This window comes from Rutilus rutilus (assembly GCF_951802725.1).
Source record: "Rutilus rutilus genome assembly, chromosome: 25".
NCBI lineage: Eukaryota > Metazoa > Chordata > Actinopteri > Cypriniformes > Leuciscidae > Rutilus > Rutilus rutilus.
Genome location: NC_140229.1, coordinates 2,074,762 through 2,095,026, shown reverse-complemented (window position 1 = coordinate 2,095,026; position 20,265 = coordinate 2,074,762). Strand labels below are relative to the sequence as shown.

At 34.9% G+C, this 20,265-nt stretch overlaps 2 protein-coding genes across 5 annotated transcripts in view; one reads left to right on the top strand and one right to left on the bottom strand.

The window, feature by feature from the left end:
* Positions 1–12,769, bottom strand: part of sgsm1b (small G protein signaling modulator 1b) — a 33,325-nt gene extending 20,556 nt beyond the window's left edge. The window contains exons 1-10 of the mRNA XM_084399727.1: positions 12,502–12,769; positions 12,370–12,413; positions 9,236–9,311; positions 6,294–6,456; positions 5,378–5,530; positions 4,982–5,049; positions 2,650–2,792; positions 1,266–1,397; positions 586–710; positions 434–501 (exon numbers count right to left, since the gene is read on the bottom strand). Of these exons, the coding sequence (XP_084255853.1) occupies positions 434–501; positions 586–710; positions 1,266–1,397; positions 2,650–2,792; positions 4,982–5,049; positions 5,378–5,530; positions 6,294–6,456; positions 9,236–9,311; positions 12,370–12,413; positions 12,502–12,508 (979 nt within the window). The 5' untranslated portion in view covers positions 12,509–12,769. The remainder of the gene's footprint in view (positions 1–433; positions 502–585; positions 711–1,265; positions 1,398–2,649; positions 2,793–4,981; positions 5,050–5,377; positions 5,531–6,293; positions 6,457–9,235; positions 9,312–12,369; positions 12,414–12,501) is intronic.
* Positions 12,770–14,524: 1,755 nt separating this feature from the next.
* nup155 (nucleoporin 155) overlaps positions 14,525–20,265 on the top strand; it is a 40,490-nt gene continuing 34,749 nt past the window's right edge. For 2 of the 4 annotated variants that reach the window (XM_084399811.1, XM_084399809.1), the window contains exons 1-6: positions 14,561–14,686; positions 15,525–15,693; positions 16,621–16,758; positions 18,666–18,762; positions 18,836–18,906; positions 19,101–19,193. In XM_084399811.1, coding sequence (XP_084255937.1) covers positions 15,552–15,693; positions 16,621–16,758; positions 18,666–18,762; positions 18,836–18,906; positions 19,101–19,193 — 541 coding nt within the window. In that variant the 5' untranslated portion in view covers positions 14,561–14,686; positions 15,525–15,551. Of the gene's footprint in view, positions 14,687–15,524; positions 15,694–16,620; positions 16,759–18,665; positions 18,763–18,835; positions 18,907–19,100; positions 19,194–20,265 lie in introns of all 4 variants that reach the window. The other 2 variants (XM_084399808.1, XM_084399810.1) reach the window with 2 other exon arrangements.

Sequence of the window (20,265 nt, the reverse complement as noted above, 5' to 3'; positions counted from 1 at the left end):
AACTTATAAAGACATTATTGGCAGATAGTGATATCTATATGCATTTTATGTAAGTATCTGCTGTACTGTTATAAAGATCTCATTGATTTATATTACAGGCATCAGACTTTCATCACTTTTTGACCATAAAAATACAAAAAGTTGCACATAATTGCATCTTTTTGGCTCATTTTGAGTCTCTGAATATAATTTAGCTGTTTTTTCCCCTCCATATTCTCACTATATCATACTAAATGAGCCATAAAAGCCTGATGGATCAATTATGATACTCAACAAAAAACAAATGCAAACGGTCTAAATATTCCATGCAAATGCAAATATTTTGTCTGAAGGTTCAATAAACTGATTAATTAAAAAAAAGAAGAAAAAAATGATTTTTTCTGGGTGTTATTGGCTTTACGGTGTTAAAGATGCTCAGCATTGATATATTCACCATGCTGATGACAGTGCAAATAGACGATCTCCTCTAGACGAATGGACATCGCAAAATCCCAATACACACTATGGGAGAAAATAAAGAGACACCAGTGTTGACTTCAAAATCATTTACACAGCCACACAGTCGACGTCACAATCATGACGCACCTTTTCTCATAATCAAACTCCCCCACGTTTCCATTCATCAGCTGGTTTGGTGTCCATTTCAGTGTCATAAGGTCCGCCGTCTGATGTAGAGAGAGGTATCCTGGGATAGACTCAGTGTCGTCTGTCTAAAAGACCAGAGACGATTTATTGCCATTCTTTATTTTAAAGGTGCAGTGTGTAATCTTTAGCAGCATCTAGTGGTGAGGTTGTGAATTGCAATCAACAGAAGTTACGGTGGCCGACAGGAAGTGATGTCGTCGTCTGAGACTGAGTTAAGCAATGAGGTTTCTTAAAGATAAATTAAGAAATTAGGTTTATGTAATTATTCAGTAAAACAATGTTATTGCGAATATTATTGTTACTTGTTCATCATTGTGTCAGTGTTTTATTCGCTGACTTTAGCTGAAGCTTCTTTACACGCGTTTGTCCGTTCAGGGCCACCGTAGAAACATGTCGATGTAAGCGGACCCGCGGTGTGTGTAGACAGAAATGCCCATTATAAGCTAATAAAAACATAACGGTTCATTAAGGTCTTTATACACCACTGAAAACATAGATGTGTATATGATATTGCATTTCTGTCAACAGATCCTCCTATATATTACACACCGCACCTTTAAAACGCCATATCACTACAGTATCGTCACACATGTCAAAGCGATATTTCACAGCTGACGTACCGGCTGCACGAGGACATTGTTCTTCCCGAAGAGCAGCGTGGCTCTGGAGTTCTGATGAAGAGACTGGACGTAATCGCGAGCCCAGAGAGAAGGCCTGTCGTCCATACTGCCGCTCGACTGCCTCTTCTGAATCTACACACACAGAGACGGAGATCAAGGCTCGCTTCATCGCTTTACCCGCTAATAGCTTTTGAGATTTTTCTTTTTTTCTTTTTATTAGAATTTTACATATGCAACAAACAAATAAAAAAGCAAAGCAAAGCAAGGTAGATAGATAGATGACAGATGGATATATTGAACGACAGATAGATGACAGATAGATAGACTGAACGACAGATAGATAGATAGATAGATAGATAGATAGATGATAGATAGACAGACTGAACGACAGATAGACAGAAGATAGATAGATAGACAGAAGATAGATAGATAGATAGATAGTAGATGGATAGACTGAATGCCAGATGGATAGAAGATTGATAGATAGATGGATAGTAAATAGACAACAACTGATAAATAGATAGAAGATAAATAGATAGATAGATGGATAGACTGAACGACAGATAGATAGATAGATAGATAGATAGATAGTAGATGGATAGACTGAATGCCAGATGGATAGAAGATAGATAGACAGACTGAACGACAGATAGATAGATAGATGATAGATAGATAGACAGACTGAACGACAGATAGATAGAAGATAGATAGACAGACTGAACGACAGATAGACAGAAGATAGATAGATAGTAGATGGATAGACTGAATGCCAGATGGATAGAAGATTGATAGATAGATGGATGGATAGTAAATAGACAAAAACTGATAAATAGATAGAAGATAAATAGATAGATAGATAGATATACTGAACGACAGATAGAAGATAAATGGATAGATAGATGGATAGACTGAATGATAGATAGATAGATAGATAGATGGATCGACTGAACGACAGATAGATAGATAGATAGATAGATAGATAGATGGATCGACTGAACGACAGATAGATAGATAGATAGACTGAATGACAGATAGATAGATAGATAGACTGAATTACAGATAGATAGATAGAAGACTGAATGACAGATAGATAGATAGAAGATAGATAGATGGATCGACTGAACGACAGATAAATAGATGGATAGACTGAACGACAGATAGTAGATAGATAGATAGATGGATAGATAGATGGATAGACTGAACGACAGATAGATAGAAGATGAATAGATAGACAGACAAAACAAGAAATCTAAATAAACCGGAGAGCACGCAGTGAGTCTCAGCACACATTAGAGATTGTTCTCTGAGCCGATGGTGTTTGAGTCGAGGTCGAGCGCTGCATGATCTCACGCCGAACCCAAAGCATGAATGTTGCGAGTCTTACGAGCGCGGGGCGTTTAGTGGGAGAGTCCTGCCGGCAGTGTCCGCTGTGGATGCGGTGTCTCTGCACCAGCTCGTCAGCTGACGGGTCCGTCCAGAAGTGATTGGCCGTCTTGGCTTTCGTGTAATCCAGAGCACACGGACCGACTGAAACACACACAGGTGCGGAAAACATCACACACACGCATCTTTACCTCAATGCAGCATAATATTTTCTAAATGTCATAATCATTTGTTAAGTATTCATTACTTCAATGAGCTCATTATATCTGCATTAAATTATTACCAGAGAATGTCTAATATGGCGAGAAGTTTCACTCTCACTACACTTCCGGCTTCTGAACTGGTTGCAGTTCCACTCTGATTCCATATGAGGGCGCTCACAGGACGAGTGCAGAATGAATGGAGGTCAATGGCGGTATACCCCTCAAAATCCACTTTTCTCAGGATATAATTTTTTGTCTAGTAATTTGAATGTTGTATTCGAAAGGAGATGCAAAGAAATTACACATTGCTGGGTGTTAGATTTTTTAGAGTCACTTATTTGCTTTAAAAAAGTCTTTCAAAATGTCAATGACGTCAGAATGCTGACATCATTAGCAGAATGCTAGCGTGTTATGGGCAACAACAACTCAACCTGTAAGAAATCAAAACGACATAAGTACTCGTTCATTCAACTTTCGACCTAAAACCCATGTTGAACTTGCAAAATCTACAATCACATCTGAGATTTCTCAACGGCAATCGGGTGAAAGAGACAAATTTAGCCGTCTAGCCCCATTGACTCCCATTCATTTTGCACTCATGGCGAGCGCCCCCAGTGGAACTCTGGTGGTACTACAACCAAAATTCGGTACAATAGGGCTTAATAAGGAGTGGACAGGCTCTCCGTAGACGGGCTCTGTTATTACATTGTTTAAATGAATAAATGTTTAGCTAACTGTGATTTTGTACATGTACATTTCTGAAATACATAACTTAGACAGTTTCCTCTGATAACAGATCACTCTAAATTGTAATATGGACTCATGCATTTTCTGTAAAGCTGCTTTGAAACGATGTGTATTGTGATATAAAAGTGCTATACAAATAAATGTGAATTGAATATCACAATTACACAAAAATACACAGTAAAAAAAACTGGTTCCACTTTATTTTAAGGTGTCTTTGTTACAGTGTAATTATATATTTAAGTACTGAGTAATATTAATGAACTACATGTACTTACTATAGGGTTAGGGTTTGGTTGAGGGTTAGTTGCATGTAATTATGCATAATTTACTGTTATTACTACGGCAAGTACATGTAACATATGTAACAAGGACACTGTAAAATAAAGTGTTACCAAAAACTACATATAGAAATACACAATTTCTACATGTAATTAGAGCTACATTGTAGTTCAACTATGTAATAGAAATACTATGTAATTGAAAATGTTACAACTATGTAATAGAAATACATAATTTCTATATACATAAAATTTCAGGTACACTTTTCAATAGAGGTTATGCGTGTGACGTCACATGACTGCAGTCACACACTGAGTGGCAGAAACACTGAGCGGCAGCATTTGTTTTCAGCGTGAATGCCGTTAAAAACACACGAAACGCATCTAAAACGGGAAAGAGCTTTGAGATCGACTGTAGAAATAGATTTGAGCAGAAATCTGAGGTATATTTTCACAGACTGCTGAAAGATACAGAACAGAGAAGCAAATAAATCACTGCGATTCACAGAAACAACTGATCCAGGCAGAGAAAGGGGGATTTGCAGTGATTATTGTGTCAATATGCTGAATTATGGGGTAAAATCACACCATATATAGTGTATTGTTATATATTGTATTGACAACTCATCAATTAAAGATTTCCCATCGTATATTCTGCATAATTGGATGATTTTAAAGAACCACTGACAAAAAAACATGGATTTAGACCTAACTATATTATATTTATATAACACATTCACAGGCAGATGTGCTTTATGTATTTGAAATCGTTGAAATCAGGCTCATATAGATGTCAGGAAACACGATACCTGCTGCATGTCAATATCCATGATCACTGGATCTGTGGTGAGTTGTAAGCAACACTATATCCAGTCCAACCTTTAGTTTAAACTGATAATAATTTGTTTTACTGGCGTTTTCTCAGTTTCCTCTATTAAATCCAGTCACTCCGCAGCTCTTCTGCCACTCAGAGTGACGTCAGTGCATAACCTCTACAAGGTCTCGCTTGTTAACATTAGGTAGAACATTAACTAACCTAAACCAACAATAAAAACATCGCAATATACAAATTCTTGAACATATTTAAAAATATCAAAGCTGATACCAAGCAAAGATGCGAGGATTGGGCCGTCAACTGGATCTCTCAGAAGCGCTTCTCTTTCATAAAACTTGCTGAAATACAAATAAAAGTAAAAGTGATGGCATTCAGGATCAGAATAACATACTTCTGCACTTTGCATACTGAGCTAGTCTGTAAATGTTCTGTATGGATGGAATACTCATGGATGTGAGTGTGACAAAGTAACTAGAAGGCTAATATTATTATTTGATCACAGCCTATGAAGCTATAAAATGTGTACACAAAATTGGATTGCATATACAAAATTACCGTCTTCATTTGAGGTGATAATTGAATGGCACTTGCTGAATTAAACATGCAACAAAGCCATTGATGCATTTTTAAAACAGAAATAATATCTGTCATTAATTCATTCTTCACCTGCTGTTCTCCACCATGTAATGTACGATTTTGTCCAGCATCTTCTCTGTGAGCGCAGTGCGAATCCAGAGGTGTTTGATGGCCAGCGGGGACAGGTTGGGCGGCCTGGGATGTTTTCGGACGATCTCCTGACTCACCTGGCTCTGGTTTTGCCTTGTGTTGTGGAAAGTAAAATAATACTGAATGAAAATCAAATATATTTACCCTTTTTACTTTCTTAACTCTCAAATGCACGATTCAACAGTGCACAGTTATCATTTGATTTCAAACCAGCAGAAATATTTATATTACTCATTATTTTATAATAATGCATATAATTAATTGCAATTCATAAAATGAAAATAATAAAAAATATATGAATATGTTATAAATAAATACATTTATAAATATAAATAATATAACTTATTAAAATGTATATAATTATTATTGTTGTTAGAAATAATAATATTATTAGCAAGATTATTATTATTAATTAAACAAATATAATTAAGTACAATTCATGAAATGAAAATAATATTAAATTTATATTTGTATATTATAAAATATAATTATAAAATATATTTATAATTTATAAATATAATTGATCAAATTATAATCTAATATAAATTATAAGAAAATATTTATTATTATTGTCGTTAAAAATAATAATAATTAATATTATTATTATTTATTAAACATATTTTTTATTATTATTGTTTCATTTATATAGCACCTTTCTAAAGAAAAGGAACAAAAATCTGAGAATTTGACCAAAGCTTAAATAATAATAATAATATAAATTTTCAAATAAAATAATTACATTTATAAAATGAATATAATAGAATAAAATGTATAAAATTAATTATATAGTATTATCTTAATAATAATAATTTTTGTAATATTTTTTCATTTAAATACCACATTACAACAAACTCACTTGTTCTCTATGATTTGCTCCAGTTCCTGGACCTTCCTGCACAGTTCCTCAGCTGGTGGAAACATCTTCCCCACCTTCATGAAAAGAGCCGCCAGCTTGTTACTGCGCAGGAATCCGGCGGCCCGTCGCTTCAGCCCATGAAGAACACACGCTTCCACCACACCTGCACAAACCACAGATACATCTCGATTCAATCTGTTTAGTCACAGTGGGCTCTATTTTAAGGATCTGAGCACATGGTCTAAAATCCACTGAGAGTCCGAATCCACCTTTGCTAGTTTAACGACGGGAAAAATGGTCGGCGCTCCCGGTGCATGGTCTAAAAAGGTCGTCCCTATTCTCTTAATGAGTAATGGTTGTGTTTCGGGCATAACGTGCAATAAAGTCTCATCTCCCATTCCCTTTAAAAGCCAGTTGTGCACGCGCCTTGGCGGATTCGCTGTTTACATGGCAGAATTTGCAAGCAGAAAAACTGAACGCTTCTCTAGCGAGGAAACGGATCTGAGGAAACGGACAAAGTGCACGCTCCTTGTGGACCCGCCTATAACGCGCTCTTTAAATAAAAAAAAATAAAAAACGGCGCCATTGACTTTAGACCAGGTTTTTGTAGGTCAATGGCTCAGTCTATTTCAGTTCCTCAAAATAGCAACACTCCAACAATGCGCCTGAACACACACTCGTTCTCAGACCAGCACACCCATGGGCAAACAGATGGGCACAAATGCATTCGCTATTTAAACAACGTGGCGCAGGACGTGAAAATGAAAACTGCGTCGGGCTGAAACTAGCAACACACTTGCGTACGATAGGGCCCTTAGTATTTATCTGCTCGATTACTGAACGTATAGTAATCTGACAGCATCATGAACAGATTGTTAGGTGGAGGTGGTTTGACAGCTCACTGAAGCAAACGGATATGATGTGAGCCATCAGTGATAACCCGAGTAATTAGTGTCCTTTCACCAGCCCACTCACCATACTGACATACCAGATACAACACACTGACGTTCAAGGTGAAATAAGGTTGAGACTAAAATATGCATTTAAAAGGAAAATGCTTTTGTCACACGCATTGGGACCTATTATGCCTTTTTATAAAGTCTTGATGTTGTTTTCAGGCTCTACTAGAACAGGTTTTCCTGCTTAAATGTTGATTATTTTCCCATATTCTCCATTGTTGCAGCTCCTCTCAAAACATTTTTTAATACGAAGAAGGAAAAATTATTATAACAACACCCGTGTACGTGTGGACTAGGCCTCAGAGCGTTTTACACTGAAGCAGTGTTGAAGTTAATGAGATAATTAAGCGAATAATTGAGTGATGATTGACCATTATTGAAGACACCCGATGTTAACAAGCAGAATCACTGAAGGAGAAAATTACAAATTGTAAGTCATCATTATGGTGATCAGTGTTTGCTTTAGTTGGGCTCTTGACCCTTAAATTATTAACATTAGATTTAGTTTGGGTGCTGTAACTGCCAGATGAACAAAGAGAAAAGATGATCAGGGGGTGTTGGGTTGTGTTTTGACATAATCATTTTTTGACCTGAATCACTGAACTCATTTAGAGCCTAATCTCTGAGTTAGGATTACTTTATTGATTATAGCAGCACTGTCCTTATACAGCATAGTATTTTAGCATTTTCAATGTAATCCAAAGGATTTCTTAAAAGTTGTTCTGATACAAAAAAAAACTAAACCTTTAATTTAGACACACAGACATCAAGAATCAGCCAATCTGCCTTATCTGTCCTCAATAATGGTCAATTAATCACTTAATTATCTCATTAACTTCAACACTGCTGCAGTGTTATGTATAACACTCTGCGTGTGGACTCATATAAACACTGAGCAGTGTTAATTTAACACCGGGGATTTTGCTGTGTATTGCACCAAAAAAATATTTATTAAGTCCACATTAAGTCCACGAAACTCGGCTCCTAACCACAGGTCGAGATCTGTCGTTCCAACCACACAACTTTGCGATGCTGTTTGCGAATGTTCGTTTTTTCGGGAAACACCGATTCATTGAACTATGCTGATAAAAACGGAACTTGCGACCATATTGGCTAACGATGCTTTTGGGAAACACATCCGTTTAGTTCCTGTTTCTATGAAGCCCCTCCTTCTGAAAAGCACACTGTGCTCTGATTGGTCGGCTGGAGCAGTGTGTTGTGATTGGTCGAGTACTTCGAGTGCGTTTGGGAAATGTCCCGCCCCTTACCATAACCGGCAGTTTAACACACTACTAACTCACTCCACCAGGCCCCGCCCCTTTATTCTGCGTATGAATTATTTAAATGAGGAATATTGTGACGTGTTCGTTCCCGGAAAGAAACTCAAGACTACAATGGAGGCGTTTCAGGAGTTCAGAAACACTGACACTGATATAGAGAAGAACTGGAGCTTTTTCATGATCAAACAGCAACATTATACACTAAAGAAAGATGAACATGTAAAAAAACACAATAAATCCTCTTTAAAACAGTTTAAATTTATGCAATTTACATTAAGTAAGAGTTCGGCATAGATTGCTGCTTGTAGGCACATGCACAGTCTCATGTTGCCATTTTGATATTTTTCATTGATATTTTGGTAACACTTTACAATAAGGTTCATTACTTAACATAGTTAATGTATTAACTAACAATGAGCAAAACATTTGATACTATATTAGTTATCTTTGTTAATGTTAGTTAAAAATACAGCAGTTCATTGTGTGTTCATGTTAGTTCACAGTGCATTAACTAATGTTAACACATACAACCTTTGATTTTAATAATGTATTAGTAAATGTTGAAATTAACATTAATAAATGCTGTAGAAGTATTATTCATTCTTAGCTCATGTTAACTAAGGTAGATAACTAATGAAGCTTATTGTAAAGTGTTGCCGATATTTTTAATGTTTGAGGGGTTTTGAAGTGAAGATCATCTTACCGCAGAAAGAAAATATGTGACTGCTGTCTTCATGTACGAACTTGCGTGTCACGGCCTCCTCCATGATCTGCTTGACCTGAAAGTCCAAACCAACATCTGAGAATCTCACAGGCATCATTGTGATGATGTTCAACCGCTGAGAATCATGGGTAACGGGGGTGAGGAGACTTCGCGAAGTTCGCAATGAGTCGTGAAGGACGGGGAATAAAACATGCTCTCTTACTCATAGGTTGTTTCTGACTTGCGCTCCATCATAATGACTGGGTGGCGTGTGCAGATGGACATATGTGATGATGATGCGCTCAGAGAAACAGAAGGGAGTGTGTGACTCGGATCAGAGTGGCTTTCACTTCCTGACGCATTATTGAAATTATATTCATATGGCGCATTCAAAACGGCACCTTCACCGGGTGAACAATCATGACAGGGTCATTCAATTCAGAAGTTCAGAAGAATGATTTTTGAGCCCTATAATATGGCACTCCTGAATTAAATGCACCAATAATTTAATCAGGGCAACCATATATGTTAATATGGTGTTGGCCGATATATGTTAATTTTTGATGTTATCGTTATCGGTCCAATAAGTTTCATTACATTTAAATTTCATTACATTTATGCATTTGGCAGACACTTTTAGCCAAAACAGTTTACATCGCATTTAAGGTATGATTTTGATCGGTTAATGCATTAACTGGGAGTCGAACCGATAACCGATAACTCCATGACATTGGCAATGCTCTATTGTTTGAGCTGTAGAAATGATCACACTTGTAATCATAAAATAATATTTCTGCTCCTTTATAAGCTCTTACTATCTGTAAATGATTAGTTGGTTTATTCACCAAAAGTGTCGATTGGGTTGCGTAGAACTTGATGGTTGGAGTAAAAAATTCAATTATTTCCTAAAAGTACAATGGCACTACCGTTCTAGTTTTAAAAAAGCATGTGTCTTTGGCACATGTACCATGGTATACTTATCAAAGCTTCACAAGTATTAACTAGGGATGCACCGATATGAAAACTTTGGCCGGTACCGATAATTCTTTATATTTGAAAGCCAATAACCGATATATTGGCCGATAAATCTAAATCCAAATTTTATTTTTGATATATTATTTTTGAGAGCCTTATTACAAAAACAAAAGTCTCACCATTAAAAGCCATGTCCCAAACACACACTTATAATGTTCTCAGTATGTAGCCGATATGAAGTGATTTCAATCATATCATCATTAACATCTGATACATTATCGTGTCATTGTACCATAACAGTACATGTTGTTTCTGAGCTCGATGGAAACAAAACTTGATATCAATTAGGCTAACGTATTTGAAAACTGGAAGCTTATTGATTATAATTATAGTATTATCATGTGCTGCTATCAATGTACCATTAAAGGACAATAACATTACATTAAGGAGGACAAACCACACTAATTGACTTTCTATTGAACACAGCAGAGTTACGCTCTTAAAGGGACAGTGCACCCAAAAATGAAAATTCTGTCATCATTTACTCACCCTCAAGTTGATATTTTGACACACAAAAGATGATATTTTGAAGAATTTGGGGAACCAAATCATTGATGGACCCCAATGACTTAGTATTTTTTTCATACTATGTAAATCAATGGGGTCCATCTATTGTTTGGTTCCCCATATTCTTAAATTTATGTTCAGTTGAAGAAAGATGAAGTGAATGATGACAGAATTTAAATTTTTGGGTGAGCTACCCCTTTAAATGTGAAAAAAGCGCTGTAAATGTGAATATAATTGACTAAAATGAATGAGTTGTTGCTTAGTACTGTAATAAATAATGCACAAACAAGCTCGTGACGTGACATTTGTGACACACACGTTTTTTGGACATGTGCCATTTAAATACTGTGCCATTATCTGATACAATCACAATACTTCTTATAAAAGGAAATCAATTAATATGACGCGTCTTCTTCATATTGGACTCCTTAGATAAGGCAAATGGCTGATGACATGTGATTCATTCTGGTACTAAGAGGACAAACCAGAATGACCTTGTTTAGATGCTCTTTTAAAAAGAAATAGACCGTACACAATAGTGCTATCTGAATGAGCAGATGATGAACGCTGCATTATCGTCAGTGCACATTACCACCTATATTCCCTGTCAGACTGAGTGATCGACAGCCTGTATTGATCATCTAGAGCAGGGGTTTAAAGTGGGGTCCGGGGGCCACAAGAGTGCTGGGGTCCATGGGAAAAATGTAAAAATAAATATGTAAACATAAGATTTAACTAACTAAATAAATAAACAAATCGACTGAAATAAATGAATACAGTTATATTTAAATAAATAATATGATTCAAATAAATAAATTAAAATTAGTCAAATTAATAAATTAAACCTTGATTTAGTATAAAAATGTAAAAATAATTAAGATAATACTAACTAAATAAATAAATTGTTTAAAATAAACGAATAAAATTCTATTTGAATAAAAAAAACATTTGATTAAAATAAGTAAAATTATTCAAATAAAAAAATAAATAACTTAAGTAAAAATTTAAAAATAAATAAGATTATACTAAATAAATAAATACAATTATATTTAAATAAAAAAACAAATAAATTAAACATTTGATTAAAATAAATAAATATGATTATGATGAACTTGATTTAGATAAATAAACTTGATGTAGGTAGATAAAGGAAAAGCACTGTAAAAATTTACAAAATAAATAAATAAGATTATACTATAAAATAAATAAATGTAATTAACATTTAATTAAAATAGAAAAATAAAAATGATGATCTTTATTTAGATTAAATGAAAAAACAAACAAATAAGATTCAACCAAATAACTAACCAAATGAATAAATTAATGAAATTAGGTTTAAATTAATACATAATGATTAAAAAAGATTAGAATACATCTAACTTGCATCTAACAGTACAGTCCTACAGTGAGTAGAAGAAAACGTACTGATGTAACGTAATAGAAACTACATATTTTACGCATTTTTAATATTAATGTTTCACAGTATTAATTGGGTCTCCATAGCTGCCTTTTAAATTTCAGGATGCATGAGGATGATTATATTTGGGCATCTAGGGCATATTTGATAAACAATGATCCAGAAAATCTCCCACCTCCTTCTTGACGTTGCGCAGCAGCCTCTGACGCGTCTCTGATTCTGCAAACAAACACACAGATTCTCATCCAAACAGGCTCTCTAACTGCTGCATTTCCACAGATGAGGATGAGGATGAATGTCTTCTTACCTCCCATGTCTGATGTGATGTGTGCTGAGATGCTGTGCTGTTAGTGACTGTGAATGTGCGCAGGATGACAGTGTGTGTCCTCGTGAGTCAGAGCTGCGCGCGCAGGGTGTGGCGAGCCGCAATAATAACCGACACCGCGACCGATACTTATATATATCATAAGACTGATATCATCACCTGTCTGTCTCGATCCGATCTCGGCAGGGATGCTGTGATTTAGAGAGACTCTAATAATCTCTAGTACATTAGGATGATGTTTATGATGGGTGTCGGTACAACCTGCTGTGATTGGTCACATGAGAGCCAATCCGCGAGCAGAGAGCCGGCGTGGCCACGCCCACTTTAATGTATCATCAGGAGAAACACGCTAATCACACATGTGGGAGAACATGCATAACACAATATCACTCAATATACCTGCATGTTCTCATTGACTGAAGGGGAGGTACAACGTGATCAGGCTAATATAAGCGCATAAATGTTTTATTTAGTACGTCATGATTATAGGATTAATTAAATATTCAACAATATTATTGACACCATTATATGACAGCTGAACTGAGCTGGACGATGACATCACGGTTTTCTCCAGAGCGGCTGTATATATAAATGAACTAAATTAATAACTTTTTTTACAACAAAAATGAATCATCACTGAACTTATTTGGACTGTGACGCAATTTTCTTCTGGAAACAAACTTTGTTGCATTATTTTCCTGTTATCTCTGTAAAGCTGCTTTGAAACAATGGGCTATCAAAAGATTAATCGCGATTACTCGCATCCAAAATAAAAGTTTGTGTTTACATAATATATGTGTGTGTACTGTGTATAATTATTTTGTATATATCCATACACACACATTCTTGTATATATTTAAGAAAAATGTGTAATTTATATATAAAAAAATTATATTTATATATAATATAAATTATATATAAATATATACAGTATATGTATGCAAATATTTCTTAAATGCATGTGTGTGTATTGATATATACAAAATAATTATACACAGTACACACACATATATTATGTGAACACAAACTTTTATTTTGGATGCGATTAATCGCGATTAATCTTTTGACAGCCCTACGACTTAACTTGACTTATATTATAATTGTATTAATTAAGGTTTATTTATATAGTGACACAAAGTTTTATTTTTACATTATATAGCCTAGTATTATTGCATTGTATTATAATTATTCATAAATTACAGTTTTATTTATATAATGACTCAATGTTTTATTTTAAAATTAATATAATTATGATATATTGTATTACATAATATTTATTATATTATCATTTATTAAGTAACAATGGTTTTATTAATCTCAAGTTTTTTATATGCTACATTATATTATCATTTATTAATTATCAGTTAATTATGGTTTCATTTTGTATGGTATCTCAAGCTTTTATATATTAGATTAGATTAGATTATCATTTATTAATTAATTATGATTTCATTTTGTAGGGTATCTTAATTTTTTTTATATATTACATTATATTATAATTAATTAATTAATTATGGTTTCATTGTGTATGGTATCTCAAGGTTTTATTTTTATATTATATTATAATAACATTTATTAATTATTTATGGTTTTCTTTTGTGTGATATCCCAAGGTTTTATTATATTATATTATCATTTATGAATTAATTATGGTTTTATTTTATATGCTATATTTTTATTTATTATATTAAACAAAAATATTATATAATATTTTATATATTATATTATTACAATAAATTATGTGTCACTGTAAAATTGTGACATACTTTATTATCATTTTAATGTAATCACCTTCTTTTGTTGAAAGTTTTTTTTATCTTCAAAAATATTTAAGTGTAAATGAACATGCTTTCTGCCCTTTTTTAAGATAAATATGAACCACAACTTAAATAATTAAACAATAATTAACATCTTGTAAGTGTAAAATAAAATTATACATCCAGATCATCTCCAGAGGCAGGAGAAACTGGTGACTTTTATTTTGAAACGCAGCAGTGTTGTGTGTGTGTGTGTGTGTGTGTGTGTGAGTGAGTGAGTGAGTGTGTGGTTTCAGCGTGCTTCACACTCACTGCTGCAGCCGCACGCGCTTGGCGGGAGTCATTGAAGTTCACAAACTCACTTCTTTCACTTTCAGCTGATATTTTATGAATATAGTTTCCAGTAAGAGGTAAGATTATTGTGTTGTTGTATGTTTAATCAGAGCTCCAGTAAAGCTGTTCAGAGAATGTCGTCAGTCTTTCGGGCGCTGTGTATTTTGAATTAGCTGTACGGCTAAAGCTAACTTACTCATGTTCAGTTTAAAATAATCAAAACGTGTTTACTTTCAGATCTGGTGAATAAAACCACATTATTTGTGTATTATGTTTGTGTATTATGTTTGGATATGGCTGTTATTACAGTCACGCGTGATTTAGCGGGCTATATAAAGACATTTATATGATGATGACACGACTTACTTTGGTTATTATTTACGTTACTTTCCACACTATATAATATAAGCAGCTTCACAGATTAGGCTAATATATTCTTCATTTTGGGTTTAATCTGTTTGGTAGGAATACAGACATCTAAGTTACCTCCTTGTTTGTGTATATGTGTAACTAACTAAATAAACATTGGTTAAAATAAATAAATACAATTCTATTTAAATAAATAGCAATAAATAAATAAATAAATTAACTTGACTTAGATAAATAAAAATAAGAAAAGCAGTGTAAAAATAAGATTTTACTAACTAAATAAATTAAGAAAATTTTAATTTAAATAAAATAAATTAAACATTTGATTTGAACTTGATTTAGATCAATTAAAAATAAAAGCAGTCTAAAAATAAATAAAATAAGATTATACTAAATAAATAAATTGATTAAAATAAATAAAAATTAATTTAAATAAAAAATAAATAAATGTTTTTACTAAATATGTATATATTTGTATAAGTATATGGTGATATATATGTGCATGCATGTATAATAACACTGATGTGAATGTTCTTCCGTCTCCAGGTGGTGTGTGTAGTCTCTCCAGTGATCATGCCGTCCAGTCTGGGCTCCAGCGGTCCCGCTGCAGTTCTTCAGGAGGCTCTGGAGAACTCGGGCCGCTTGATTGACAGGCATCTGCAGGAGGATCGCTGTTTCCCAGACCTGTCAGAGCTCCTCAATGTCCCGTCACACAGTAAGAGTCACTGTTCCTCCTGTTAAACTGCCTCTAGTTAATGCACTGCATGTTGAGACTGGTTGGGAATTAAGTTAACAAGTATAGAGAGAGTATATATAAAGAGAGAGTGCAGAATAAAGCTAATATCATTGTGAATGATACGAGGCATCCTTTATCTTATGCTTTTGAATTACTGCCATCTGACCGACGGGACTGTGTTCCCAGATGCATGAAAAACAGGTCCAAACTATCTTTTATCCCGCAAGCAATTCGATTTTTTAAATTCTTCTACTAGTGTTGAATGATGGTCAGCTGGTCTGGTTATCTTAAATTAGATTTATTTATTTTAAAGGTGCAGTGTGTAATTTTTAGCAGCATCTAGTGGAGAGATTGTGAATTGCACCCAACAGAAGTTACGGTGGCCGACAGGAAGTGATGTCGTCGTCTGAGACGGCAGAGAGGAGCCAGTTAAGCAATGAGGTTTCTTTTACAAAGATAAATTAAGAAATTAGGTTTACGTAATTATTCAGTTGCGAATATTATTGTAACTTGTTCATCATTGTGTCAGTGTTTTATTCGCTGACTTTAGCTATAGCTTCTTTACACGAAGAACAACAGTGAAGAAACGCGTTTGTCCGTTCAGGGCCACCGTAGAAACATGTCGATGTAAGGCGTGTGTGTGTGTAGAGAGAAATGCCTCATTCTAAGCTAATAAAAACATAACGGTTCATTAAGGTCTTTATACACCACTGAAAACATAGTTATGTATATGATATTGCATTTCTGTCAACAGATCCTCCTATATATTACACACCGCACCTTTAAGTTATAGTTTGTATATGCCAACTGTGATTCTTTAAATGTCTGTGTGAGCTCGCTGCAAACTACTTTCCCTACAGGGACAAATAAACTCTACCACTACTCATGCTTGTGTCTGTTTGGCAGATATGCCTTCTCTCTCGGGGGTGTCGGACATGGATTACCCTCTGCAGGGACCGGGCCTGATCAGCGTGCCGAGTCTTCCCGAGCTCAGCACCATCCGCAGGGTTCCTTTGCCCCCGGAGCTCGTGGAGCAGTTCGGTCGTATCCTACCATCCAAACGCTTATTTATGATGATAATCTCTGCAAAGAAAGTGTCTTGTACAATTACTCAAGTATTTATCATATCTGCACATATTATTGTTTTAAAGTGGCCCTATTGTGCTGTCTTAAAGGGATAGTTCACCCAAAAATGAAAATTAGCCCTTGATTTACTCACCCTCAAGTCATCCTAGGTGTATATGACTTTCTTCTTTCAGACAAATACAATCAGAGTTATATTAAAAAATGTCCTGGCTCTTCCAAGCTTTATAATGGCAGTGAATGGGTATCTGTCTTTGTGTTGACACATCGCTTCACTTCAGAAGGCCTTTATTAACCCCTGCAGAGCCAGATGCACTTTTATCATGAATAGATGCGCTTTAAAGGAGAACTCCGGTCAATTTTAACATTGAGCTCATTTTTTTCATCTGACTGCAGTAGATGTTAGAGATATTAATAAAAATGAAGTTAATTCAGCCAGCGCTCATACCTTTGTTTACATCCTGTTTTCGGTGGAAGGCCATAGTAGTCGATTGTCGAGTTCACGCGCATAGGTTTAGTACCTATGATCACGCGCGTGAACTCGACAATCGACTACTATGGCCTTCCACCGAAAACAGGATGTAAACAAAGGTATGAGCGCTGGCTGAATTAACTTCATTTTTATTAATATCTCTAACATCTACTGCAGTCAGATCCACTCGTGTTCACTCGGAAGGAATCACTCACATTTTCTGTGCACTTGTAATGACACTTAAAGGATGTTAAGAGGCTAAAAAGCAGGCTTACTACTTGCCCCATTGAAGTCAATAGGGTGCAAATTTTAAAAATAGAATAACTCGGTGTAGGCAGCACCGATTTTTGTCGTTGTTCTCTGTATTGACAGCACTCCAAATGTACAAAAAAATGAGCTCAATGTTAAAATTGACCGGAGTTCTCCTTTAATGGACTTCCAAAGACAAACAGCCATTCACTGCCATTATAAAGCTTGGAAGAGCCAGGACATTTTTTTAATATAACTCTGATTGTATTCGTCTGAAAGAAGAAAGTCATATTCACCTAGGATGGCTTCAGGGTGAGTAAATCATGGGCTAATTTTCATTTTTGGGTGAACTATCCCTTTAAAGGCTCCTAATGTTGTTTCCTGCAACAGGTTTACATGCATCAAAAGTAAAAAAACACTTTCATTTTCTCATAATATACATCGAACACAACCACATTGTTCAATGATTCTCAAACGACTCCTCGGATGAATCAGTCTCTCTAAATCCCTCCTTTCCGCGAGCTACTCTGCTCTGATTGGCCAGACAGCTCAGTCTGTTGTGATTGGTCTACCGCTTACACTGGCCGTCGGAAGCCAAACGTATTTGAACTTCAGCTCCGGAGGCTTCCTAAAGCTCAGCGCTTGTACACAGAGTCGAGACCGTAACGATGACATTGACTTTACTAGTAAAATGCCGGTCAAGTTCACAGGCGGACAACATAGACGGGCTTTATATGCAAATGTCTTTTCTAATGACGTAGAACCTTAACGCAGTGGGATTCGAAACAAAAAACACTCGTAAAGGCGGTTCAGAGTTGATTCTTTCTTTTGGGAGACTATAACTTTATCATGCACTGTTGAAAGTGAATATTTGAAAAAAACATAATAGGGGCACTTTAAAATCATGTTCCTGGTAACTCTGATGATGTGGGCGGGGCAACCTGTCACTCACATGAGATCCACCAATAGCAAACCACAACCATCCATTCAATTCCCCACAGACACAATCAAGCCCTGCCCACATTTGTTCTTCATCCAGAAGAGTTTCACTCAGATTTGCGTCACATCAGGGAAGAAAACACTAGTGCAACTTTTGTGTCATGCCGACTTTTAAGTTGTTTGCGATGCCTTAATTGACACTGAACAGATATGCAGTGCAACTGCATGATGGGAGTTTTCCCTGAAATCTCCAGGGCGTGGCTCACTATTGATAATGACATTTTTATGTGGAATTATGAGGATGGGTGAGTATCGACAGGTCGGATATCAGTTAGATATTTCAGATGCATGATGGTCATTGGGATTTGTCTTGTTCAGGAGTGATGTGGCGTATTTTGACGGCCTCAGTGAAACTATACTGTCGGTTGGACTGGTCAAACCAAAGCCAGGTTAGTTGGTTTGTCTGTTGTGCACTATCTAGTGCTCACCTTCAGGAGGAGTTCAGAATATTGTGGATGATGTTTAGAACGTTTTTCCAGAAAACATTCCTGTAATGCATCAAAAGATTCCCTTCTGGAGATTCTGGAAAAATGTTTTTATTTACCACTGATTTATGTTTATATTATAAATGTTGTTGTTACAGGTATTTTTCAGCCTCACATCCACTTCCTGTTAGTGTTGGCCACACCGGTGGATGTTGTGATCCTGGGCTTGAGCTTCCCAAAAGTCCAGACGGGTGAGTGTCATGTTTGGATTTGTTCAACATTTGCATGTTTTCACTAGGATTATGACCAAAATCTTAATTTAACGATATAGATCACGATATATATTGAACAAAGAAAGTAAATTACAAACAATAGGACAAATACATTTTTCAGTTTTATTTAACATGCACTAAGAAATACTACAGAAATTGAATGATCAAATGTAAAAATAAAACGCTGCATTGTCTTCACTGTATGAATTAAATATAAATTGTTTCTTATTAAAAGCTGCTGAGTTATTGAGTTAAAAGCACAAGTGATTTTCTCTTTGTCTTTTGTTGTTTGATTAATATTAATGACTCCATTTTAATGGTTAAATTAAATTTTAGTAATCAAAAAGCGTTATTTTTTTTTATTTTTTTTAACCAAATTCTGTTTTCTCTGTTTTAAGTTTTCTGGATTCTATTTCAATGTTTTTATTAATGTAATCTATTGTCTAATCAATTGAATTCATAAAAACAACAATTTATTAATTTACATTTTTTAATTTCATTCTATGTTTTTTATAAATTTCTCTGGCAATCAAATGTAGGCATAAAACATTAATTTAATTCTTAATCTTTTAATCATATGAAATTAAACAAACTTATTTAAAAAAAAATAATATTAATAGTTAATCATTTCTTCTTCTTATTATTATTGTTAGTGTTATTGTTATTATATTGAGACATAGCTAAATTCTACTGTACAACAGTAATATATTTGTCAAAATTTCAAGTTTTGACGGATTGTTGTGAAGACCTTTAAGTTTCTGTGTGTTTCTCAAATTAAACGGTAAAATGCTCATAAAGTGACTCTGGAAATGAAGTTCATGTCCTCATATAATGAGGCGGCAGAGGCTGAAAACACTGCATGCTTCAGTGTGTGTGTATGTATGTGTTAAATGAAACCGCGCATCTGCGCCATTCATTCACACAGAGAAATGCAGAACATGTAGGATTCATATTTAAAAAGTCTTTTTGTTTTTTAATAGTCACAGACACTTCCTGATTCATTGTAATGTGTCAATAACTTTAGTGCTGTGCTAGGCGGATGTACAGTCGA